This window comes from Drosophila obscura, unplaced genomic scaffold, assembly GCF_018151105.1.
Source record: "Drosophila obscura isolate BZ-5 IFL unplaced genomic scaffold, ASM1815110v1 contig_189, whole genome shotgun sequence".
Lineage (NCBI taxonomy): Eukaryota > Metazoa > Arthropoda > Insecta > Diptera > Drosophilidae > Drosophila > Drosophila obscura.
This window is the reverse complement of record NW_024542777.1, coordinates 1253860-1280574: the sequence shown is the minus strand read 5'-3', so window position 1 is coordinate 1280574 and position 26715 is coordinate 1253860. Positions and strand designations below refer to the sequence as shown.

Genomic DNA, 26715 nt, shown 5'->3' with positions numbered 1-26715 from the left:
TAATACAAAATACTCAGTCGAGTGTAAAATTTTCGTAAAAAATTGCTTGGAATTTCGTGCTGCTTTTTTTGTATAGCTGGCATTTTTATATTGATTTGGGTCCAGAGCTATTTAGACTGTCAAATGACTTACGAGTACTTATTGGATTCATTGGAGTGAAACGAGGAGGAAAAGTTGATGCTCGTACAAAATATATACTCCTTTATTTTTATTGTGTTATAATTCATCTTTGAATACTCGTAATGCAACAAACTTTTGTTGAAGCATCCATGTGCATCATCTTGTCGATCATTCGATCGGCCATCGATCGATATAAGCAATCGATGGTTTCACAAAAGTTTCTACACACATGTCCATATGTATGTATGTACATGCAGCTTCGGTAGTATCAACATATGGAGGGATGGAAATGCGATTAGGAAGGATTCAGCGATAGATTTATTGAGCTCCGAAATAGAAGAGTATACAAACCTAGACGAACCGAATTCAGATTCCTAACTTGTTTCTCTTTTTTTCGGTGTGCTTATTCGATTCGAACTCCTACTCATTCCCACAGTATGTAGCAGATATTATGGTAGAATTTATTGGCCTATGTATATGAACCCGTCTCTTTTGTGACATTTAGCCTTTTTAGTGTTCGGTATTCATCATCAATTATGCTGGAAATGCTGAAAAAGGTCTCCTTGATTGAATTACAAAATAAACTACAGCATAACGAAAACCTAACCAAAACTTGTTGGGCAAACACAAAACCAGACAGATAGAGAGAGGGAGAGAGAGTCCTTTCCCTCATTGGTCGCAATAAATCACCTTTCAGCCGCACATCAATTTCAAACTGGGCTGGAGGGATGGCTGGAAGAGAGAACGTTGACAGATCCTTAGTTAACTGCATTTCTCGGGTCGATTGCATCCTGCTTTCAATTCACTTTGGTTTAAAGAGTTAACGTGTGCACTTTACAGCCCCTGGACAACAAGGCAATGGCAATGTCCACAAAGAGCAGCTTAAATTTGTCAATTAAAAGCTTGGAGATGTCAAAAGGTGTTTGTCATTTACATTTTCTGCACACAAAATAACCATTAATGGAGGGAACAAATATGAGATGGGAGTAAGAGTGGAAAATATTGCAACTTTGTGAAATTTTCAACTAGACTTGATATTATACCATAGGCGAAACCATAAGCTTTATCAGACGAATCGATGCACATTGCAATTTTTGCGCTTATAATTTTAAACACAAACTCAACCTATTCAAACCTGAAAACGTTCTGTCCCACGCAGTCAAAAATATTTTCAACATTTCACCATGATGTCAGCTTCCAGTTAAAGTTGAAAAATGGTTTATCTGATATATGCATGTGTGCATGTATGCACAAGAGTTCGACACCAGCTAGAAAAAGTTGAGAAAACTGTTGAAAATTCCCAAATCTTTTTTCTTTGCGATACCAGCTCATAGGTCTGTGTGAGTGTCTGCACTCATGAATAGGAATAAGCCGATAAAGCCCTGACAATTGTGTCATCGAGTAGCATTTTAGTTTCGGGATTCGACTTAATGCCTCTTGACTTCAATTTGCATAGTCGGCTTAGAGGCGCTGGTGGAGGGAATGATGGAATGGAAAATATATAGAATTTCCCATTTACTTTATGGCTGCTGCGGGCATGTGTTGAACGGGGCGAGTAATGGGTGAAAATGAAATTAAATTGTGAGTTTTCCTAGTCTTTGCAGTAGATTAACGTAAATAATTTATTAATGCAATATTTTTAATTCTGAGGTATACTCAATTTTATAATTTTTGGACTCCGACTCAATCAGAATGTGTATGGTTCTCTTTTAAAATGTATCCACTTCCTCCGTTTATTCAACGAAAAATCATAGGCTTTAAATTATTTTTACTATAGCTGATCCCCTCAGTTTAATTTCCTTCTTCCTCTTTTACCAGCTGACAGAGCAGTAAACGCAATTCCTAACCTCAAGAAACCCTCATCATATTGACACTGACCTAGACCGCAAGGCAGCTGAGCCAGTCTTATTTGTCTACCAATCTAATTAGTAACCAGTAAGAAATAGGATTCGGCGCACCGAGGTTTATATACTCTTGCAATTAGACGACAAATAAAATATACTTACGTACCATTCAAATCTCCGGTTGGGGTGTGAGAAAATAATTAAATAATAATAATTGAACGATTAATAAAAAAAAAACTTTAACAGTTATAAAACTCTAAGTTCCTTCAAACTTCTTACCAATTGTATTATATTCCCTGCAAAGTTGCCGGTCCCATCTTCAAGTCGCATGTATTTACTCTCCCCTTTTCTTGAAGTGAAATTAGTGCTTTGACCAATTAACAGGGCTTTTTTTCCCCATTCTGGCTCATTTTAAATTAATAGAAAAAAAAAGAATACAGATGAAGAGATTGAGGGAATGTGGCTCGGGAATCCCTTTGGTTGGGGCACCAAATGAAATGATACTAAAGCTCTTAGTCCTAATTTTGCTTAAACGCTTATCTCGTCCCAAAGGACACGCTGGTGCCCACAGGACCAGGATCAATTATGAATGCACCGCCAAACAGAAGCAGAAGCCAAAGGCAAAGGCAACGATGCTGTCATAAAAATGTCCTTCCTGTGGTGTAAGGGTCCCTCGGCCTCTTGAGAAGCATAAGCTAATGACGATTATGTTTATTGCGACATTGATTTTTCGCCTGGTGTGGCATGGTCAGGAGGAGGTGAGGTGGGTGCCTGTGGGAAACTCTCATAATGTTTAATTCATAAGCCAACTAATCGGCTTACTCAGTCAATTATTATAATTGATGACAATCATCTAATTGAGCAACAAACACAGCAGGCTACAGTTTCTCCTTCTCTCTGACAGTATCAGTATTAGCCCCAGCTCTTACCGAGTAAGATATACTCGTACAGGTATATGAAAATATTATATTTTCTGTAAATGCGCAAGTACACATGATGGCCATGATGACTACCAGCCACCGCTGCATGCTACTGGAATGTCTTCGGGAGAATGCCGCCAATATGCGGATTGAACATCAGGCACTGTGCGACCGCATCAGTATTGCCCTGCAGACTTCCCGCGAAAGTCTTCGGAGAATCGAAGCCATGAACCACCAGCTACAGGAGATAAAGGTTACTGTTCACAATGCCCTGGCCTCGATCAGTGAGCCAGAGCCAGCCGATGTGGAAATTGTGGTCAGGGATATATACAATATAATGGCAGATAACGTGGTTGCTTCTCTATCCAATTCAGTATTTGAATCTGTCGCTCACTGTCTGCACACGGTCACTGAATCTGAATCGATTGAACCATGCGATGTGGCAATCGTCACATTGGACACTGATCCAGCTCTGCAGAGAGTTCCAGATCCAGACTCGGACCCCCAGACTGTTGCAGAGTCTTCTGATGAGTTTTCCCCTTGAATAGGCGCTGTTACACCATTGACAGACACACAGACACGCTACAGTGATGGTTTTGGTAGTCAAAACTACCTCCTGATTAGCTGACAGTGCCATCCACACCTACAGTGTTTTTAAATTTGTGTTATTTATTTCGTATTGATTTTTTATTAAAATTTGGAGTTGAGAGCGTCCCAAGCGGTTCCATCAGAAATTAATCAGAAGGACTTTGGTTGCTCCATTTTGGTCGTGTTCTTCGGAGATACAAAATCAAGTACCCTGAATGAGAGCAGTACCTTTGTTATGATATAGTTCTCAAAATTAGTAGCCTCCTAGCAATATTATTGTGAAAGTATTCTTATTTGTTCTCAAATTTCCTTCATTTATATAATCGATATAAGTTATACAAGAGCCGAAAACAGGACTAGAAATCTCATGATTATTTGGATCTATGCCCAGCTCTGCGCTGGTGTTTCCATCGCAGAATTATTGTACGTATACGTATATCTACTTTGACAAGCCACAACTGGACGAGATGACCAAGGTAGGAGCTGCAGGCTAAGACAAACCCATTTCGTAATCCGAGTCATGTGTACTTTCTGAACAATTTGTCGGTGATTTGCCGACACGCACACACACACAAAGAACATTGTTAGCCATACGTTCAAATGTATGTATGTATGTATTTATGTACATCGCCCATACGCAGAGTGTGACCCAAAGAGGAGCATGGTCGTGCACTCTTAACGAGGCTAAATGACCAGAAGAGCAACCTGTTGCGCGAGCCCACTCTCTCACTCACTCTCTCTCACACTCTCTCTCTGGGCTCTCGCTGTTCTGTTTTGCTATGCTCTTTCGCCGGCTTTCCACTCACGTCAGGTTTCGCTCTGAGCCGATTCCGCTCTGCTCCGCAAACTCTGGCTGAACGCTCTGCCGTTCTCCAGCTGGGGCTGAATTCAGTTGCCGCTTGACTGTCGCCACGTGCGGTTCGTAACGGTTCGGTTTCGGTTCGGACTTGGTTTCCCTTTGAGAAAATCTCCTCCGCGAAAGTCAGTTTTCGTGTGGTGTGCGTCTCCGTGTGCGTGTGGGAGTATATGTAAGTTGGGCCCTCGCGTGTCTCAACCAGCCTCAGATACGGGGACGGATAGTCATTGCATCGACCTCTCCATTGGGCTCGATCAATTGGAATTTTGAGAGGAATGCCTCTGCAGTTGCCGCCAAGCAATCATCCATATATCTATCTATCTGTCTTGGGTGTCTGATTCTGTTCCCGTTCCCCTATCTGTGTCTGTGTTGCCTTCAGTTTCCATTCAAATTAACAAGTTCTGCAATTCCCATTCCGTCTCTCTGACATCAACCGTAATCAAATTTCGCCTAGTTATAATTCCGATTCCGTTCTCAACCGGAAGACGTGCCCGCCGCCGTTTTGTCTACGGAACAAAAATAGGAAAAGCCAACTAAAGAGCCAAAAACGTAATAAACTTTTCCAACAGCAGCATCAAGCCGTAATATATTTTGTTGTAGCCGCATTTCTTGTTTATATAAAAACAACATCAGCAAAACAGAAAAAGCTAAAAAGTACGAATGCAGGCGAAGACATTTGCTGTCGAGTGTTATGAAGTGGTTAGAAACTTGGCTTGTGCCTGTCTAAACAAAATATATATGCATGTGCTATATATGTAGTACATATTTGTATGAAAGAGCACTTCCTTGGCTTCCTGCCGAAATTACAAAATGATGCATTAAACTAATTGGAAAAGCTCTGCGGTTCTGCTAGCCAGAGTCAAAAAGACCCCGTATGAAGTGATCAAAGAAATGTGTCAAGTGGAAGAAAATTACAGAGAATACCATGTGTGGGAACCTTAAAGAAAAGCGAATTAAAATAAATCAAAAATACACCTAATACATACAAGTAGAAACATGATTATGAATACTGATTGGCAAACTACTGTAAAGATTATATGAATAAATGACTAAATGAGTCAAAAAGTGTTAGTCTATAATTGAATAAACGAGATTGGCTATAAAATAATTCAGGCAGCACAATAAATAATATACAAAAATACGAGTGATAAATAAATACTTTCAGTTAATAAAAAATTCGATTTCCAAGTATTTTCAAATACAGAAAATTTTGATTATTTAATAGTTTATTACAAAAACATAAGAGGTATGCATGTCATTTACCACGCAACTTGTTTTCCATTAAAAACCTCTAAGATATGGTGCATGCTAATTCATCCATAACATTTCCCAAAGACTTTGCATAATTACACGAACCGCACGAAAATGCAAAAATTGACAAGTCAAATATTCAAATCATCGTTAAAGGAATGATTGGCTTTCCCAGAAAAGAGCTTAGAGATGTCAGGCGAAAAGGTCAAAGCCAAAGAAAACCATTTAAGTGCGAACTGGGAGCAGAGATAAGGCCACTGATAAGGTGCTATAATGGGGGAATTCCTAGAAATGCCCTGTGGGAAAGGAGGACACAATCAAATCACAATTTTAACAAATAACTGAAAAATAGAATTTGTGATGTTTTCAGCGTACGGGTATGAGTGTTTATGTGAGTGCGGGGTTGCGAGCGAGCATTCAACCAGCTGTCCACGAAATCTAGGCCGTTTAAATTGCTCCACGCTCTCTATATGCACATCCAACATATACACACATTCACAAACTATTTTTAGCAGTGTTCTATAGATACAAACTACTCGGCGTGTGAGTAATATTCCAAAAACTGATTGATGAAAACTCAACATTGAATTTATGGCTACATTTTGTGAAGAAAACGTCTACCCCACTGTGCGTATCTCAGATTTTCTATCTCTTTTGGTAAATAGTCTACGATAACTCAAAAAAACCCCCATTAAAGAATTCCCCTGCCACAACAGAATTAAAAAGAGTAATCATACAAAACTCTTCCAATTCAACAAAAAGCCAACTGCGAACACATACGTATACTATATGGACCCGTAGAGCTCCATTCAAAGCTTATCAAAACAAAAGCCGACAAAATCTTGTATTTTTTTGTCTTAGTTTTATTTTTAGTTGCATTTATTTGTTCTCTCTCTACCTGGTTCTGGTTCTAGCTGGCGAAAAAAGTTGGAAATTAAATTAAATTAAAACGAGGTTTTAAAAGTTTTCAATTAAAAAAAGTCTACAAAAATCGGTTGGCAAAATTAAATAGAGTCATGGGGGATAAAATGATAATTCACATGCACATGTAAATGCATAAGTGAGCAATACAACAAAATAGTTAATGGGGCGTGGCTAATTAAAGCTAACATGTCATTCCCTTTACAAATATTTATCTGTATACATATGTACTCTTATGCTTATATATAGAGAACGGATAGTGTTTATCGGCTCATCACATTGAAATAAAATCGAGTTAATTTCAGCTAAATTCAATTGTAAAAAAGAATTACCAAAAATTACCAAACAAAATCCAATCTTCCAATGAAATCTCATATGCAAATAATCTCACTGCTCAGCTATTTAGCATTTCAGTGAAACGCTCGAAAATAATAAAATATAAATGCAGAGTAGGAACGGAGAAAAATTAATTGATTTAATTTAATGAGATGACCACAAACAACCAGAAACACTCGACAAAAGGAAAATCGGGAGGAAAATGTTAACGGAAAATGTAAATGGAAAAATCATGAAAATAATTAAGCTGCCGCCAGCTAAAACAACAGAGGACTGGCACAGGGCAGGACGGAAACTTAACAGCTTTATGCCGTTGCTGGTCCTCGTTCTGTAAGCTTAATTAACACTAGAATTGTGGCTGGGATGAGGATTCCCTGGGGGTGGATGGTGGGAGTAGATCCGCCTGGCGGCACTTAATGTCAACAATAAGCTCGAGTGAGGCTGTTGCACTTTTCATTCCCTCCCAGGCCTCTTTTTGGGGCTTTCTCCTTACGATTTCCAGTGCACTTTCTGTGGCAAAAAATATCCAGCGATAGTCACGGAAATTGCAACGGAAATGTTGCAACGAAAATAACCGAATAGCGCGTATAATTTATGCAAAAAGTGCAAAATTGTTCGACTGACGCTCTCTTGCTCCCCTGAAACTTGTTGTTTTTGGTGGCTGCTGGCTCCAACTTCAGCTCCGACTGTCCTGTCGCTGGGTGGCAGCTTCATTGCGCATTCAAGTGGCCCCGTTTGGCAAATGAAAATGAAAATAAAACCAGAACTTGGCCATCGCCATGCCCAATTGAGTTCGGTTGAGCTGACGGAGATTGGCCCCGTTTCCGTCTGCGTCGGCTGCCCCGGCTGATTTGACAAAAGTACTGCATTGGTTTTTTGATCCCTGCTTGACTGGCATAGTTTTCATTACCGACGACCAAATTTCACAGCCTCATCTGAGGCGGGAAAATTGCGTATGCGTCGCGTGTTGCCAGCGTGAAATAAAAAATAACACGCCGCCTGAAACAAAGGCAAATCAACAAGGCAGGGGCAGGGACACTACCAACTTGACGTTTCAAGTATTCTAGTATCCGTGCGCGTATAGGACAAGGAGCGAAAATGAAAACAAAGTGGAGAAGAAAGCTATTGTCTTAACTAGGAGAAGTATTCTCAGTGTAATAATGTCCGGACTAAAATATTTTGTAACCCACAGTTACATCTACTTATTGCGAGGAGACTTCCCCGACCCCCTCCCTGAATATACGAGTATTTACATGATCCGTCGGCAAAACTGAAAAGGGCATCTGAACGGTAACCAACCGTCACATTCCGCTTGAAACGAGCTAATTAAAGGACCATTTCGAAAGGCTAACAAATTTTTGCTGACCGAAACATGGCTCCGGCACTAGCTCCGCGTTCGGATCCGGCTCTTCCCCTGGCTCTCGTCTTAGCTGAGTGATTAATTTTCATATTTATAATAAAATGGTGAAATGTTGCACACGCGAAAGGAGCGAATGGTGAGAAGCTGAAAAAATAACAAAACGGCCCACGCAAATGGCTTTACAAGCCAGCGTATGGCGTGGCATGTGTAGCAGGAGGAAGGATGAGGGTGGAAAATCTGTTGAAAACATGCTCACTTTTATATGGTTTATATGCTCCATGGATCCCATATGAACTGCATAATGAGTGGCATTGGGAGGGTGCGGCGAAGGGGTGTGTCCAACAAGTATAATTAACATTGAAAGCCGAGCGAGTGCGTCAAATGAGAAATGTGCAAACAAGTGTGGCAACAGGAGGCGTTTGGGTATGCTTATGGGTGTGCGTAAGGGTGTAGGTGTGGGTGTGGGTGTGAGTGTAGCCCTCTAATACTTGAACACCCGTGCTCAATGGCCTTTTATGCAAACCTCACACACAAGCACAGGCATCTTTTCATATTTAAATGAAAATGGCAAAGAGTCCTGTCCTTCGTGTGAGCAGAAAGCTTCGAGGCTGATTAAAGTACAAACGTAATAGATTCGTTTTTGGTGAAACCATCAGTAAATCAGTGCTGGCTGAAAGAGTTGAGTGAAATCAAATAGAGGCAAGGCCAGGCATCTCTTTGAAAATTGTAAATATAAGCGAAAAATGAATTCACATTAATTTCAGAACAACAGGACAAGCCTGTAGTAATTACATTGCTGCAACTGTGGCAGTCCAATGAGGCATTTCCAATTGCGGCTTTGCGGTCGTGGTCAGGCCATTGTTTATGGACCCGATCTCTGAAAGATTGCCGGATTGATTCTAATTCAAAGTTAATAACATATACATGTTTGCGGTATTTTCGCTGGACAGTTCAATTGGTTCTCTACACACTCATTTGATTAGATTGTTAATCAAAAGTGAACCAGAATATGTATATGTATTTATAGCCGTGAAACGGATGAGATGGACAGAGAATTTAATTATAAATATTGCTGCCATTTTCTAAAAATTAAGCTGGAGCTTAACTATCTGTAATATTCTACCTGTAATGAGCAATGAGGGCAGTGGCCGTATCCTGACAATACCGATGATAGCCTCGTCTGGGAACTTGATTAGTAATGCAGTCAAAGTGTCAGATTCAGTACTTATCCCTCCTTACTCCGATTGTTCAATAGTTTGACTCATTCTCTTTTATTCCGTCCAGCAGCAGAGTTCTTCCGTAACATCACAGTAAATTAAATAAAATCTATTTATCTCGAGTGTTGGATTATGTTTGACGCCAAAGTAAATACCAGAAGAAATAAATCTAAAAACAACATCTGAAGCTATTGCAGCCAAAAACTTTTTATTAAGCGTTTAGTGCCACATCCAACATCCATTGACTGGCAGAGACAGACAATGAGTCAGAGAGAGAGATAAAGAGAGGGCGAGAGACGACGTCCATTCTCGTTGGAATTTCCTTTTTTGGATAGCTTGCACTGTGCGCGCAAGTGGCACTCCAATTAAAATGATTGTCTTAATGCTGGGCCCAGCTTCAGTGGCTATTACAACGCGACGAGTTGATTCATTCAGTCTAGTTTTTGGAGAGTGCTCCATCCGGGAAGCCCCCCGCCAGCCAACCCAGATTGCCCACTCACTCATTCTCTCGCCCAGTCGGTCCGTCATTGTGCCCGAGGCAACAAAAACAAAATCATCACTTAATGTGCTGAAAATAACGCACTTGCACGTACTTGTCTAATTCATTTGATTACCCTCACAGTTTCTGCGAATTTGTGTGTGTTTTCCCACTTCTTTTCTGTGAGCAACTGAAGTTCCGGAGAGAGCACGATGCCTTTGTCTAATTTAAAGTTTTCTGTTGGGAGGGAATGCTCGTTAGCATTAGTCTAATCGGATTGTTAAGTTTATGGCCAAGAGCCGTGCAATCTAATCGGTTAAATAAGACAATAAAACGACATGGTCTGCCTTGAATTGGTGGCAGAAGTGTGCAGCTCATAATTTAGAAACAGGCGATAGGTGAAATGTATTTATGGCTTAATTCTGACTGGGAATAGAACAGAACAGTTCAAAACTGTGAAAATCATTTCCTGTTAGAATCCAGTGGTTATATTTTAAGGCCTTTCAGAAGGATCATACTGCGATTATCCAATGCATTCCATTCATCTGATTCCACCAATCGACAATGGTTTTAGTGTCATCACTCTCTTCACCTTGCCATTATGCAACACCATACTGCACAATATAATTTTGCAGCACTGCTAGCCCTGTACTTCTATCTGATGACACTGATTATGCAGCTCTTGTCTGTCAAAGTTGGCAGCTACATAATAATTCGCCCGCCTTCTCAACAGAACTTGCAAACTAATTATCTCATTCCTCCCTCTCTACGTTCCAGCCCCCATCATCAACCCTAGCAGCACTCTTTTTCCACCCTTTCCCAAAACCCTTGCACTTTCAATTGGAATAATGCGGCTAATTTTGGCATGCAAACGAATTAGCAAGTGCAATGACCAAAGTTGTACAGCAATTTTTTGTTTATCAAATATAATTTCATCAGCAACGAAAAGTACTCGAAATCAAACCGACCAACAATACTCGTATAAATCACATGTCTGCCCGCTTAAGCAGTCATCGATAGCAGGAATTCCAACTGTTGCCCATCAACGATATGATTATCAGGAACCGTTTTGCGGTTACTAAAGGGGTGCTTTTGGCTGGATTATCTTATCAAGTACCCGTGCTATAAATTAGCAGGCATCAAATGTGACTTTCATTTTGTGATGCTCAAGATTAAAAGGTTCTCCCCCAGCCCAGCCAAACTACTAGACTGAATTCAGATAATGCCGGACAAATACTCGTAGAAAGACATTAAATCTATTTTTTATCTATTTGCAATTGAATATTTCACTTGAAATTTTTATTAGGCACGCAAATTATGCTTAAAATGCTCCCGATGAAGACGAGGCCGAGAGGTGAGGCTGTGGGTCCAAAACAAAAAAATTATCTGAAAAGAACCAATGCCCAAAGAACAAAAGCAAGGACCAAGACTCCGATATTATTTGCAGCTCTCCCACTTAGATGCCCATTTCTTGGTTTCTGCTTTCTCCAGCTCGAATTGCAAATATTTGGTGTAGAAGAGAGCGGGCTCAAAATCAATATTTAAATTTTCGAGCAACTATTTTTGGAGGCTTTCTTGGTAAACACACATAGAGATAGATTGGATGGTTCTGCTGCTGGCTCTCAGCGCCCATTATGGATATGTGTGTTTGTGTTTGCTTAGAACAAAAGGAACTTTGTGGCCAAAACCTTGTAACAGTTTATAGAGCGAAAGAGAGGCTAAAAAGCAATGGGAAAGAGAGGAATACAGGAACGGCTATTGCTAATTTGTTGCTTCTTTGGTTCTTCTATGGTTTATTTTGATTTTGTTTTTTTTTCCTTTCCTCATTCCATGTTTCCCCCTGCCCATAATAATTTGTAGTGTTTTGTAGACCATGGCAATTCGTTTGTAATGAGCTTCAGGCTTTTCCCCCCTTGATTAGCCACAAAATCAAGAACTTGAGGCAGACAATTTCCCTTTTCCTCGTTTACTAAGGTGTTTGTGTATCTTTCAATTAATCTTTCAATTTAATGTAATCAAAATTGTGCAACTTTTTAATCCTAAAGCACAAGTTTATAATAATCCAAGTTTAACTCAAGTTTTGCCACTCGAACCCGGAAAAGTGTGCTAGAAAAATTTCTACTACTTGCAAAACGAACTCAGTAAAATTTTCGATAAAGTTTTGTGAAGGACAAACAAATGGATTCAAAAATACTAAAGTTTGGAGGGCGCCATCGGCCCAATTGGGAGTGTCGGAGTCGGGGATTCAGACTCATTTGATTAAAATGTGTGCGTGATCTTCGGTCAAGTTGCCTTGTTATTCATTCGCATATTATTAGTATAACAATCAGCTCATCAGTTCGCTGGACTTTCGGTCTCGAGATGAAGAAGTGAAACTTTTGCTTTTGTTTCATTGAAAATTTGTTGACAGCACTTGAAAAACTTCCTTTATTCGGGAAAGTGGGTAGAAAAGCCATAAATATAATTAGTGTTTTATCGGTCTATTATAAATCAAAATTTTCCGCCTTGAATTTTGGAATGGATGAGAACCATTTATTACCGAATTAAGATAAACTAAAAATGGAAATAATGAATATACAAACTGACATACATACACATAAATATATACTCTATTGAAAAATATTTTATTACCACTTTTCATTCCAATTTTCAGTCCCATTTCACTGCGATTTTCCTTCAATCGGAAACTTTATATCCTGTAATTTTCTTCCCTTTCAATGCTCACTAAAATTCCTTTAATCTCTAGCTCAATCCCCCCAACTCCGGATAGACATCGCATCTAACCTGAGGTGGTGCTCATCCGGGCTTTTGTTTTCCGTTTCGTTGACTCCCTATCTCAACAAAGACACTAGCACATTTTCAGCTTTTTGTCTTGAATTATAATAATATTGTAAATATTGGATTTTATTGTGGGGAGTTTCTTCTGACGGAGGATTAAAGGTTTACCTGGAAGTTGTTTGCATTTGCTGTTTTCTTATCATTTTTTACTCAAGCAATATTAGTTTTTTTTCTGTACTAGCTGAGGCTCAACATTTCCGGTCTTAGGTTGCGGGCGCACAAATTAAATGCTTTAACTGGTACTTTATCAGGCTCTCGTAAGTTTTCCGTTATTATTAAAACTATTTTTACTGCCAGTCCAGAGCGTGGGTGGATTTATTTTGCCATTTTGTTCACCTAAACTGACCGAAAGTGTCCGTATTTTTATTACTCTCGGGTTGGTTATTAAATGCAATCTCCCTTATGTGGATATGGAGCGACATTAATACGCTCAAAATGTATGAGTGTGTGTATCGGTGTACGTGTATACGGTGTATGCATGTGGGCATTTTTAGTGCCTAAGTCTTTAGGCCTAGATCCTTTTTGCCTTACATTAAATTAAATTTATATGCTTATTTATGAACTTGCAACAATAAAATATTTTTGCGACAAATAAAACTTGAGCCCAACGAGGTGGAAGGCGAACGGAGAAGGAGCAGCGCCAGCTGTGACGAAGAACTATAGAAAAGGAGCGAGGTACGAGGAGAAAGCGAGAGAAAAAAAACAAAATCTGAAGAAAAAAGCGAGAATGGAACACGAGGTGCGGCCATTTGTAGTTTGATGGGTTTTCTGAATGGCGACAAGAAGAAAGGACCTCGAGAAGTAGGCACATGCAGGAAAGTTGCGTCGAAAATAAATTGTTTCGTTGAGTTACCGTATAGAGGCGAGATGAGGCACTGGCACACCCTTTGGCAACCCACTGCTGCCATTTGTGGAAAACCAACTGGCTCATAATTGTATTATTGAGCAATGGATTGAGGTTTTGACAGACTCGATGTGTCGTTTTGCAATTAAAGCGATTAAATTAACAATTGAACGAGTTTTTGTGGCAGAAACAAGTACTTATCCTTATTTTGATATTCCTTTAAGTATATACCTCTCTCATACCACTCCCATACCTCTCTTAAATCTCAACCGATCTTTAAGCACACAGGTTTTACATTACAGTACATTTTGAGTCCTCAAAGTAGATCCGAAGTACTGAGAATGCCATTTCATTATTGATTTCATTCAACATAGCCCGGGTACACCTTCAAAGTTAATTAGATTTCACACTTTCACCACTTCTTTACGTTCGCTTCACCCCTTCTCACACACACACACACACACAAACACACACACATATACATATATATGTACAGCTCAACACCACAAATGCCGAAATGAATCCTAATTGAGCCATTTAATTGTCATATAAATCTCAAATTGGATCGCCTAGAGGCAGCCTCAAGCCCACAACCACCGCAGAGACAGTGGTGGCTCCCAAGATGAAACAAGAGAGAGAGAGAGGAGAAGCAGTCATCTTTCATATTACGCGACTGTACTTGAATCTGGACCATACGGAGTGACTTCTTGTATATCGTAAACATTTACGATATTCAATAAACTTTTATTCCCAACTTCTGGGTGGACATTTTAAAATATTTTCTGTATATGTGTCTGGTCAGGGACACACTGGCGCTGGTAAAACAGTTAATCGAAGTACGTACTTGAGAGCAGTAAATAATTGTAAAAAAGAGGAAAATGCGGAGAGAGAGAATGAGAGATACGGATAGAGAGAAAGCATATGGACTGACTCTCAGCCAGTGGTTGGCTTCCAATTTGATCCACTAAATCGTTTCGCGTCTTCCGCTGTTCATTGCAGCCCTTTTTTCGCTTTTTCCACCACACATAAGCCGCAGCTCATGAGCGGACCACATTTTCCACATTTCACAATATTTTTTTTTGCTTTGTTTGTTTTAGCTTTTTGTTACTAATTTTAAAAGGATTTCTGTTTTGCCAGCCGCGTACATTGATGTGCTCCTAAGGTTCGGATTCCATTTACAGGACCAAAAACTCGCAAAGAGTGTGCCTGTAATTGCTGCACGTTTTTGCATTAGCCCCATTTCAATGGGCCGCATATGAAACGTGTTCCAGCGCCTAGGGACCAAACTACCATTTCCAAGTTTCTTTGCAGCTTCTGTTTGATATGTTTAGTCCCCCTTTACTCATTTTCTATCTCTCTCCCAGACAGGGAGGCTCAGAGCTGAAACTGCAATGGACTGGCAAACATTTTAAACTCTTGGCAGGCAAACAAGGACCTCCTCTTCTTCAGAGGAGGATGTTAGGTTGGCAAACCAATTGCAATGCTCATTGCCAGGCTGTTGACATTTTAATAAAAATTATTCGTCGCATTGCAGTGAAGGAGGGAAGAGATTGGATTCAAGGGATTGAGGGGAGAGCGGGAGAGGTGCTCGAATGCGTAGATAAATGATTTGAAAATGCTTTCATGGCTTCCCAATCTTTGGGGGAACTACAATTTACAGAATCTTAAACGAAACCCAATTAAGAGCTAAAGATATTGGAAATAAGTGTATCAAACCATCACTAGTGATACAAATTGGTTTTTGCTTTATTTACTAAAATTATGTGTACCCTTAATTGGTATTTCTTACCGAGCACTCCACAAATTTATGACATAATTAAAATGCAACACTCTCAGGCCATATTTAACTGTGTTAATATTGACAGCAGCCGACAGAAAAAAGAGAGGGAAAAGTCAATATTTTTACAAAAAATTTAACACAGAGACTCGTAAATTTTGCCCACAAATATCAAGCTCCCATAAAGTGCACATTTTTTCAATTTAATGGGGCCAACGAAGACCAAAAACGAAATTGAAAATTGGCAAAACGGAAAATAATTCCAATGCAAATGAAAAAAACAAGGAAAGAGAATAAGAAGATATTCTTTCAGATAAATTGCATTATCGTTGATTTACAAAGAATTTATTGCATATAAACAAATTGCTGACGCAACAAATCTATTGTTTGGATATTTGTCTCCCGGGAACCATTGCAAAGCGAACAGAATGAGAATCAAATGGCAATCAAATCGTTGAATATCCACAAAAGAAGTCATTTCGTATAATATAATTCTGTATGAAGTGTGCGTGAGCGGAGCAGAGCATAAAAATTCCATGAAAATCCAGCGAAAAAAGGGTCACAATGGCATGATTGACTTTTGGTTTCATAACCAAACACTTTGAGTTCCAGCTACATATAAACTTAAATGTACGTATACAACTGATAAGAAAAGCTTTTGGGAAAAGAAAGATTGCAACTATATAGATTGTAAGATTGATAGAGCCTGACGATAGCTCCCCATCAAGAACTAATCTAATTGATTCCATTATACAATAGGTTCTCCACGAACATCTAGATTGTGTCGGCTGTTCTTTATTGGCGACGCGTTGCGACGCCTCCAATTTTACCAATAAACTCTGGCAATCCATTAGAAAACGAAGCCTGAAGCTCTTCAGTCTTTAAATATTTCCGCACAGTTTACTTTTGCTGAACTTGCACTTTCCGAGCCCCCAAGCCCCTAACTAATTTTTTCACTTACTTTGGGAAAACCCATCCAAACATAAATTCTGTAGGGTCAGTTTTTGTACGTTCAAATATTAAAAAAAAAATCTAGAAAACGGAAAAAGTTGAAAAATTGTTTTGGGCTGGATGGCAGAAGCAAATGCCGCTACATTGAATTGAATGGGCTGGCAGACTCAAAGGGTTCTTAAGTTCTCTTTTCCTTAACCTTGCCGGGTAACTAATGGGTTAAGGCAACTTGGAAACAGATTCAGACCCAAGGAGCAGCACCAGCAGCAGCACCAGCAGCAGGCACGCGAGTCTCTCGTTAGGCGGGAGACCAATTGACACTGAATTTAATTCCGCATGAAGTGTTATGCCATAGCCTGACATTTGAATTGGTAATTTCAGTGCCATGGTGGAAGGCGTCCTGGAACCGCGTCCTCGCCAGTGACATCTCCGTGTGGCAAACGGTTGCTTAGACCACATAACGGAAATTGCCTTTTTTGCGCGACTTCCGTTTTTGTGCGATTTCTGCACGCAGCATCAAGCGATACTTCAGAAAGTGACAGCTTGCCAGTCCCATCACAAAGGAGCAGCGCCTGTTCCCGCTTCAGTGGTGGCTCTGGCTCTGGATCTGGATCTGGGTCTGGCTGCTTCTCTGTCGGCTCCAGTTCCAGTTCTACTTACCGCGACACTTGGCATGCCACGCATAAAGCTGTCAATGTCAATGTAACGTGTTAATTTCAAAGTGGTTTAGTTTGTTGACGCAGCTTGTTAGGCAGACCCACTCCCGGCGGAGAAGGGAGCTTCCACTCCTTCTGCCATCTGGAGCACAAAATGTTGGAGCACATGTGGTTTTTATGCTACTTCAGCGTTAAGGGGGTTACTCAGGAGCTGCCTTTATCCCTTTCGCTTGTTGTCTGATGCCTGCTGCAGATGATTTCTATCGTGGGATTTGATTGATTGAAACTTGTTTAGTGTTGGGGACGCTACGGGGACCTGCATGAAAGCAGCTTGGGATGAAAAAAACGTAGCTGATTTCGGAATTTAACTTACTTTGAGCTGTAAAAACCTGTGATCCAAATATTTGCATTTTAAAGTGATTAATTATACAGCAACTCTACGCGGGAAAGAATCGATTTGTAATGTACAGTCACCGCTACAGTTTATCGTCAGAGATGGGGTACTATCGGGGGTAACAGGCTTTAACGGATAGAAGAGAAAATTCCGTTTAGGTTAGCCGAAAGCTTTGAGTTACGTACTACAAAAAACAGCGAAGTAAGACAGGTAACTAACTACGCCCAACTTCTGCCCCCAAACAACAGTACTCGTACGGTCTTCTCGCTTTCCATAGCATCGATAATAGATTGTGAATTCGCTGCAAAGCCCAAACATAATGGGACTTCAGGGTCCTGCCAAATCCATAAACCGAATGCAAATCCCATTGCCTACACTCGGATCAGAACCACAACAGCCACGCCCACATTAGCAGCTTGTAAAAACTGTAAATGCTGCGAAGAGCCGGGCGTATTCGTAGTCCTGTTTATGCGCCAACGCCTCCTGTGGTCCTGCTTAACCTCTCGGTCCTCCGCTGCCAGCACGCCGAACCTCATTACAAGGCTCAGGCCCGCCAAATGCCGACTGTCATGTGGTTAAGGGGGAGACTGAGCCATGCCAGGAGACTGGTGCTGCTAAGCACCATAAAAGCAGTCGGAAAATGGGGGAAATCTCCAGCTTCGGTTCCAGCATCAACATTTTTGATAGAAAATAAAATTTGCTTGTGTTTTTCGAGAGATTTTCGCACGTTGACAAGAGGCACGCGAGGTCGGAGATGGAGGAAGCAGCCCCATTGAACCTTATTGTAGGCACTCCCAGGCAAATGAGGCAAATGCAATGGGGGCCAGACGGTTTCAGTAGGCAGACTGTGGGGAGCAGCACTGCGACGCACTCAAAATCCAAATGCATGAGACTTTCATTGTCGGCTGGAAGAGCTCATAAACTTGTTAAATGAAATTGCTGTTTGGTGTTGGTGTTGGTGCTGGTGCTGGTGCTGGTGCTGATGCTGGTGATGGTGTTGTAGGTTGGTATTTGTATTTGTCTTTTGTGTTTGGATTGTTCATCATTTTGTCAGCCAACATCTGGCATTGACAAGCTTAAACGTGTCTCCATAATGCTGTTCATGTGGTTCCTCCTCCGAATGGGCGACAAACAAAAGCCAATTACGAGTACATACAGTACGTACAGCCATGTGGCATGGCATCCAGCAACATCTGCTAACCTGCAAACAAAGCTGCATAACAGATTTCTATCACACCCATACTGAACGGGGAGATAAAACCTGGAAACTGCGTTGGAACCTGCCCCTTTATCTGGTCATGGCTTCGGTCCATGCCAATGCAGCTTCACGCTGGGGCTGTGCAGATATGCTGCAGGAATTTCTGGGATTTTAAACAGATTTTATGGGCTTGAGCAGAGAGGAAGACAGGCATAGGATTTCCCACATATAACCATCAACATAAAACTGTCTGAACTAAGGCCAGAGCAAATCCATCACATACTCGGATCACACATGAAAACCATTCAAACATTATTCAGAAGGCTGATCCTCAGCGACAAAAACTGTTTGCCAAATATGATTTGTGGCACGCGACCGAAGGCGACAAGAGCGACAATAATCTGGGCCCCATTGCAATGCCGACCCCATTTTGTAGCTGACCGCAAAAGGAATACATATCTTTATTCCACATGCGGGCCACATGGCGTATGCGCAATAAAAATAACTGAATAACTGACTAGCCTGAGAGAAGAGACAAAAGAGGACTAAGGACTGAGGACTGGGGACGAAGAGTGACTGAATGACTGAGTGAAAGCACACTTGAAGCAATTTGTCTTGCCAGATACGTGACTTATTCCACTCGCCTAGTAAGTGCTTCAAGAGTAATATTTTCGCTAGATGGTTATTCCTATTGCTGTTCCTATTCCCGCATTTTTATAGCATTCCTTGTGGGTTGTGTGTCAAGGTGCGACGAGGTCAGCACTTTCACTGGCAGAACAAAAAATCCCACTCACAAAGCGGATGTAAAACTGATTGCACAACATGTCCCTGCGATTTCCGTTCCATCCCATTTCGTTGCGTCGCTTTTGGCGGCTAAAGCGCTGGCGTACCGTACTCATTAGGTTATGCAAGATGAAAACATAGAGCGATTCAACGACAGAGGCAGGGACTGTGAAAGTGACAGTGACAGTGGCAGACAGAATCAGCGGATTATTAACGAGAATCTCAATGTCAAGTGCTAAGAGCTTTAACGCCCCACACAAAACACTGTAAAATCACTCAGGAGATACACTTGGAATGGGCTTAGAACGACTCCAGCAGCCAGAACAGAATACCACACAAGAATACACAAAAAATCAAGCAAAAGAAAGGCTTTAGGCAAACACACTCACCAGATAGCAGACAAGACACCCGCATTGTGGCGAGCAAACACATGCCACAACATGTAAGTAGTCTTTTAGGGGCTGGGAGCCTTATACACACTCAAGATGTTGCGGTGCATTTGTCTTAATTTGTGACAAATGCATGACAGAGCAAACAAGCAGCCAACACCAGGAACAATGGTTGTAAGGCGCATTGAAAGTCGCATCTGAAATGCCCTCACTAAGAAATTCCACCGAAATTAGCCTCAACCTTCTCCGATATTGCAATCCTCATAGCTTTGAGTTTTAAACAAACTATCATGAGGTAATAGCTGATTCCCCACACATGGATGCCTTATTCATTCTGGTTTTCCTTAAGTTATTTATCCCTAAGCTTGGTAACCTTTTTCTTATATCCCATTGGTAGAGTAAACAAAATAAAAACAAAGTTGCTAAGCAGAAAAGTTCAACCAAGGCTAGGTTCAGAGAAAATAAATCTAACCCAAAAAAGAGCAGGCGGTAAAGTGCTGGTCCTTACCAAAAAGTGAATCAAGTGCATGAGAAACAATCCCAAAGGCAAAGAACAACAAAAATAAATAAGTATTGCACAGATAAATCCCGAGTTCACACAGCCAGGAACTCATTGTCACAAAAACACATTAGATCTGATAGAAATTTCAAACTTTTGAACAAACGTCTTTCGAATTAAGACCCAAAATAAATACCGAACAACATATCCATGGCTAGCGCTCTCAAGAAGGTAATCGTGGTGGAATCGAAAACCAATTTCGATAGCATCATCGGCGATGCGGGCAACAAGCACATCCTGGTGGAGTTCTATGCCACCTGGTGCGGTCCCTGTGCCCTGATCGGGCCTCGACTCGAGCAGATGGCCAACGAGTATGCCGGCCGCATGCTCATCCTAAAGATCGATGTAGATGACCACGAGGAACTGGCCATCGAGTACGAGATCACCAGCATGCCTACCTTCCTGATCATCAAAAACAAGGTGACTCTAGCCCAGTTTGTAGGTAGCAACGCTGAGAAGGTCGAGAGCACTGTGGAGAAGTTTGTCGGCAAGCCGGAAGGCATGAAGACGGTCACACCCGAGGGTGCTGGGACCTCGCGTGCCGTGGCCGAGGCCGCCAAGAGTGCTTTGGCAACGGGCGAAGCGGAGAAAAGGCTCGAGAAGAAGCCAACTATGGATAAGAAGTGAGGATGTCACGAATTTCGGTTATTGCTCTAAATTAAAAATTTAACACCCATGCCTGGCCTCTATTGAGTGTCAACGACTTTTGGGGGTAGACTCAAGTGCGCATTTAGTGGGAAATATGTTTGGGGATTGAGTTAAATAATCTTCTTCTTATCCAGATCCTGTTTTTCTCACTGTCGTTCCTCCATTTGAGTTTCTTGCCGGAGCTACACTACACAGATGATTGAGTTCATTCCATAGTAATCTTTATTGTAGACAAATAAATCGCCTTAATTGGCACCATTTTCATATGTACATAGTCAGGTGAATGCTTTGCCCTGAATATGCTTTCTAATTAAAGGACGCGCCTATCATCTGTATACCTGCCACCTTCTGCACACCAAACAATGAACCTTTTTGTTAGCCCACTTTCGGAGGACATCTGCGATCTATTTTATCCCCCAGCATCCATTGTCTCAATGCAATGTTGTTTCTATAAGCCGGCCATATGTGTGACTCTCGTCCATCTGTCGTTCGCATTACGGGCAGTTCAATTAGATTAATTAAGCCAAAGCCAATCGGCTCGACGGCCTATGTCGGGACAATGGACAATGCTGGTGGGAGCGTCATCTGGCTCTGGCGGCTTCAACTTTAAGTGCGAATCGGCGATAAGTTGTGGGAGAGAGAAACAGAAATAGACAGAGAGACGAAGACAGCTTATGTCCCTCGGGCCCTGACAGCTGTAAACTGACACTTTGTTTTACTTAACTTCCAGCTGAGTGATGCAACGAGGGGCGGGAGGCGGTGTCAGAAAAGGCCAATGCTCCCCCCCCCCCCACACCCCCACCAGCCGCCAACTTTCATTCCTTTTAACATTCTTAAGGACCTTATTGAAAACTTATTTGTGTCTCTCTTTTTCTCGTTTGCCTCGCATTGCTCCTTGTTGTTGTTTGTGTTTTTTTCATGCTTTTGCTGGTGTTTTCGTTTTACTGTAAAATCGAAAAGCTTCGCTGCATTTAATATGGCGGGAGCGAGGGTGTAGAGTGGAGAATGCAGAATGGAGAGCTGGGAGACAGAGTGTGATGCTTCCTTGACTTTTCTCAGCCAGAGACATTTGCATTTTTATTAAAATGAGAAATTGCAGCAGTTGCAGTTGACTGAAATGCTCTTCGTCTCTTCCCCCCTGGCGACAGAGTATTTGAGGCATCGAATGGGTGGGGTGCTAGTGGCTAAAGACTTCAGTTTTATTTTACGGCGGTTAAATTCCCTTGGCAGCAAAAAAAAACAAAAACATGCAAGTTATAGCACTTCCCACAACGATCTGCACATTATAGATCCTTGGCCTAATTAAAACACTCATGTACACATGGGAAGGGATTTATTAAATATAATAATTGTTTGTCAAATAACTCGTGATAGTTGCTCAAGGGTCTTTCTCTTTCTCTCCTTTAGAGCCATAATCTGCCGCAAACTGCCATAACAGTCTTTAATTTTAAATGCTCGTAGTTTCGTCCCTCTACCTCGGATAAACAAAGGAACGCAAATCTCGAACCATATGCCACTGTGGGCCATTGTGGGGGGCATGTGGGCAAGGCAGCGTGCGAGTGTGAGCTATAAATTTGGAACTCGACCAATACCGAGACTCGGGGAAATTTATACGTATTCTAAGCTCTGCCTTGTCCAAGCTCCATGGCCACCCCTTGCCACCGCATCTCTTTTGTTATGCAAGTTAATTCTTTTTATGGCTATTGTTCAGCGCATCAACACGCCCCCTTCAGGAGAGCACGAGCACACGCAGCAGCAGCCCACGCCCATGCATGTGCATTTGCCACGTATGGAAGGAAGGAGCGGGGTAAGGGCAAGGGTAAGCAGCAGCAGCAGCAGCTGTGGCACATGTCAGTGCATTTTTCAACGGCTCCAAGAGGCGACACTGCCAGCCAACATATTAGCTTCCACACATGCCACACTGCAGGGTGTATAGTGGGTGGCGTAGATAAGGTGGGAGGGGAATTGGGATTGGGATTGGACTCCAGCTTGGGCTGATGCATGTGCATCTACTGCTGATAGTCGGAGCTGAAATCTGGCGCATGTTGCGGGCGGCAGCAAGTGTTGGGTGGCATGCCGCAAATTCATTATTTTTTCCCTCGACAGACTCCTCCCCCCCCCGTTTTACTCTGTACTGTATAAACACTTCCACACATATGAAGTGCTGCTTAGTGTGGGAAACAAAGGGAGCAAAAGGCGGCACTGGATAAGGGAACTTTAAGAGTTTCAACAAGTGGCAAGTGGCAAGTGCCGAGCATCAGGATCGAACAGAGTAAAGAACTTTCAAGGCAGCCATCCACTTAGAATAGAATAAGACTATGTTGCTTCTTGCTCTAAAACTAAAGTCCTAAGGTGCTTGTGGTCAGCGAACCAGGAAAATCCTTATTGTCACAGAACAAAACAGGTGCCAAAAACCAGACTCTATTTCCCCTAAGACCTGCAAACGTACCATCCAAGCTTCAAGCTTCAAGAAATTCAACCACCCGACCTTGAGTGTATCTCATCACCTCCTCAAACCTCAAGCGAATAGAGCCAACCGTCAAGTTCCTGGTGATTTGGAGTCATCACCTTCGGACTGTCGTCCTCTTTCGTATCGCTGCTGCACTGACTGCAGTCGCTGATGCTGTTGCCGCGTGCTAGGACACGAACTAGCGCCGATTGGGGTATACGGCCATCCCACTCGTTCCCATCGTTCTCTGAAGTGGCGGGGCTACTCGCCTGAGCGGCCTGGAGACGGTGGTGGCGCTGGAACCGACGTCGTTGCGATTGGGTAAAAGATCGGCTGAGATTTATCCTTAGCTCGGACATATGCCGTCTCAAGGCCAAGGCGTCCCGGTGCGAGTAACCTTCGCTATCGATCGGGAAGCGACCCTGCCACGAGGACGAGAGTGTCTGCAAGCTCGAAAGAGAGGTCGATCGACTCATAAGGGCCGGCCTGCGCGGCCTGGATGGCTGGAGGAGACTCGCATCGTCCGAGCTGGTCCCGTCGCTTTCTCCCCTGTGCCTGGCGGCTCCTTCATTGAGGCTGGAGAAAGCCTGTCGCAACTCAAGGACTGAGCTGGTCACGGAGCTCGCTCCCCCGCTGACAGCCACGGAAGTGGTGGACGGTGACGGCGAGGCTGCCGCGGATCTTGAATCTGTGCCATTGGGATTCAGAATGGGGCTGAAGGCCATCGGAATGCGTCTTGCCTCCTCTGAGGTGTACTCCGTGCTGTTCTCGGACATAATTCCTTGAGAAGAACTACTGAATATTGACGCAGAGTTCTGAATTTGACTGATTTTTAATATGGAATTTTGTTAGACTTTCAATACGTCAGCATGTAAATAAAAATGTATCGACACGAGGGTGATGGATAGATGTATGATACTGGCCTGGACATATGTATATGTATGTACACCACACGACTCGTATTTCGAATGGCGAAATATAAATTGATTGCATTGGTGCAACTTCATGATGGGACTTCTTAAGGACTTAAAGATTGAGCTGGCATGCCTGCTCTCATTTTCATTTATTTCCAACCCTTTTCATATCTATCGACCACAATTAGCTGCCAGTGCTTCGCATCCTTCCCTTCTTCTACCACAAAACAAATTCAAATGAATTGAGGGAGTCTCGCTTCTCGTGCTCATAGCTCTCGCATTTTTGCCCTGGCTGACTGCCCTCCGGCTTTTCAAGTTAAGTGGATTGTACAAAATTGATGAAACCTTTACTGTTCCCTCGCCATGTCCCTGTCCGTGTCCCTGTCCCTGCTCCTTCGATTGCTGGTTGTTTGCCCATCAGCTGCCTGTCGGTTGCCACTTGCAATTTCTTGTTCTCGCACTTGACAAATGCACAAATGAAAAATCAAACAGCCTGGCAGCGAGCACATTGCAGATGCTGGATTAGCAGACAAATCAGACAGACGCCCCAGCATCCGGGCATATGCTGCCCAGTCTCCCACATTAGTGGGAGGGCAGGGCGATTTGTCAGTTGAGAGCGGCTTATGCTCAAATTGTTGTAATTCCTCATTCCGAGACAACAAATTACTTTCCGCTTTTAAACTCATTAATATTTAATGCATCTAGGCAGCACCACAGCTGGGACCAGCACGATACGACATCGAATTCCCGGCAAGCCGCAAGTTAATGAACTTAAATGGTTCAGGTTCAGGTTTGGGTTTGGGTTTGGGTAAACATACACATTAAGTTTGGTCAGTTGGAAAGTTGCTTAATGGACAGAGTCTCGGATTTATTCGGGTCTCATAAAACAAATATGTGGTAGTACATTTTCCCTTGCTGTGTTTGCAATAGATTTTGAGCCAGCCAAAGGAACATTTTCTTTGGTCTCAAGCCAATACTTTTAAAGCGATTGCAGATGTGGCAGAAAGCAGAGAATCCTTAGCGCAAGCTTTTAACGTATTTGACCAATCAAACACAGTCCGATCGAATCTCTTGGCCAGATAATCGAAGTACAATCCCATCTCTGCCTGTTGGAACTCTTTCGGCGGCTCCGGGAGTACTGGTCTGTCCTCTACTACCGTCTTTCCTTTGACAATTTAGACCATTTATCACATTTGTTCTTTCTGTACTTGGGCCCACTCCCCTTGGGGCAGCTTCTCCTGCTCTCGTATCTCTCTTTCCAGTTGGCATTGCCCCACTCACCTACGCCGGCTCTCTCTTTATACCCTGCTACGCGATTCAATTTATTTGGTATTTCTTATTTATTTAACTTTTTTCTTTTTTGGGTTCTTGGGTTCCCGGCGGCTCTCATCGCTTTGTTGTTTGTTGCCGGTTGGCTCTGACAATTGAAAACCGCAGCCAAGCAGCCAGGACAGGCAGCCAGGCAGCCAGGCAGCCAGGCAGGCAACCGAACAAACAAATAAGCAAACAAACATTTCCGAGTATAAACGTGGCCATTTCCAGTGCCGTACAACGGGGCGTATGAGCTACGAGTTATGTGCAATGCGACTGAACACAAACGAAGCGGACCGAAGCGCAGCCTGACTGTCTGTGTGTCCCTTAAAATATCCTACTATCTCTACTCCTGGGCTCGTCTTCATTTCAGCCCCAATTGGATTTTCTTGCTTTGTTTATTTGCTCGTTTAAATTGTTTAATTTGCATTATGTGACAGGCGGGTAGGAGGCATTTTCTTCTTATAAATGTTAGGGATGTTTCCGGGATACCAGTTCGGATCAAAGGAATGTGAAGAAAAGTAATTAAAAAACAGCTGCAAAGGTTGTGCTGTGCTGTGCACAAAGAGCCATAAAAGGAAAAACATTTTATTGTGTAAAAAACCAAAACGAAAGCGCCAAAAAGTAAGCCAAAAAGGCCATCAAATCATCCATGATTCAGTTAGAATACAAAAATACAAGTTATATAAAACAATTTTTAAAACAGATGACATTTTAGAAAAGTATTTGCGAAGTGGAAATACAATTTCGGGCAATAAATCATGACAGACTATAATGTCAGAACAGATGCGGAAACGGAAAAATGCCGAATGAGAATTGCAGAACGGGAAGCTACAAAAAAATATAATACAAAAAAATAATTTATTTTTAAATGCATCTACAATGATATTTTTTCCAATGCAGCTATAAAGTAAGCTTGATGCACAATAAAACGCAGAAATTCAAATAATTAAAATCAGATAAAATGTCTGGTAATGATGTTTCGGTGACTGAGACAGCACAAAGCGATCAGGTAAGATAAACCCTTAGCCAAACAATCGTCTAGAAATAAATATTTGAACATCACTCTCTCCAAACTATACATCAAGGAGTGAAGTTCCATTCCGTGCCTTC

General features: G+C 42.0%; 3 protein-coding genes across 7 annotated transcripts in view; all 3 read left to right on the top strand.

Moving 5' to 3' along the window:
- The window catches only part of LOC111066770 (venom dipeptidyl peptidase 4), a 64438-nt gene that overhangs the window by 27809 nt on the left and 9914 nt on the right, over window positions 1-26715 (top strand). Inside the window, exons 1-2 of one of the 5 annotated variants that reach the window (XM_022355612.2) lie at window positions 4359-4500; window positions 26506-26614. The exons of 2 other annotated variants lie outside the window; for them this stretch is intronic. In XM_022355612.2, coding sequence (XP_022211304.2) covers window positions 26567-26614 — 48 coding nt within the window. In that variant the 5' untranslated portion in view covers window positions 4359-4500; window positions 26506-26566. Of the gene's footprint in view, window positions 1-4358; window positions 4501-26505; window positions 26615-26715 lie in introns of those variants that run through there. 2 more of the 5 variants (XM_022355615.2, XM_022355616.2) reach the window with 2 other exon arrangements.
- LOC111066779 lies at window positions 2865-3616 on the top strand. Its single transcript, XM_022355630.2, has one exon. It carries the CDS (start codon window positions 2958-2960, stop codon window positions 3426-3428), a length of 471 nt encoding a protein of 156 aa, XP_022211322.2. The 5' UTR covers window positions 2865-2957; the 3' UTR covers window positions 3429-3616.
- On the top strand, window positions 20319-21035 carry LOC111066777 (thioredoxin-2). The gene has a single exon (XM_022355628.2). It carries the CDS (start codon window positions 20431-20433, stop codon window positions 20905-20907), a length of 477 nt encoding a protein of 158 aa, XP_022211320.1. The 5' UTR covers window positions 20319-20430; the 3' UTR covers window positions 20908-21035.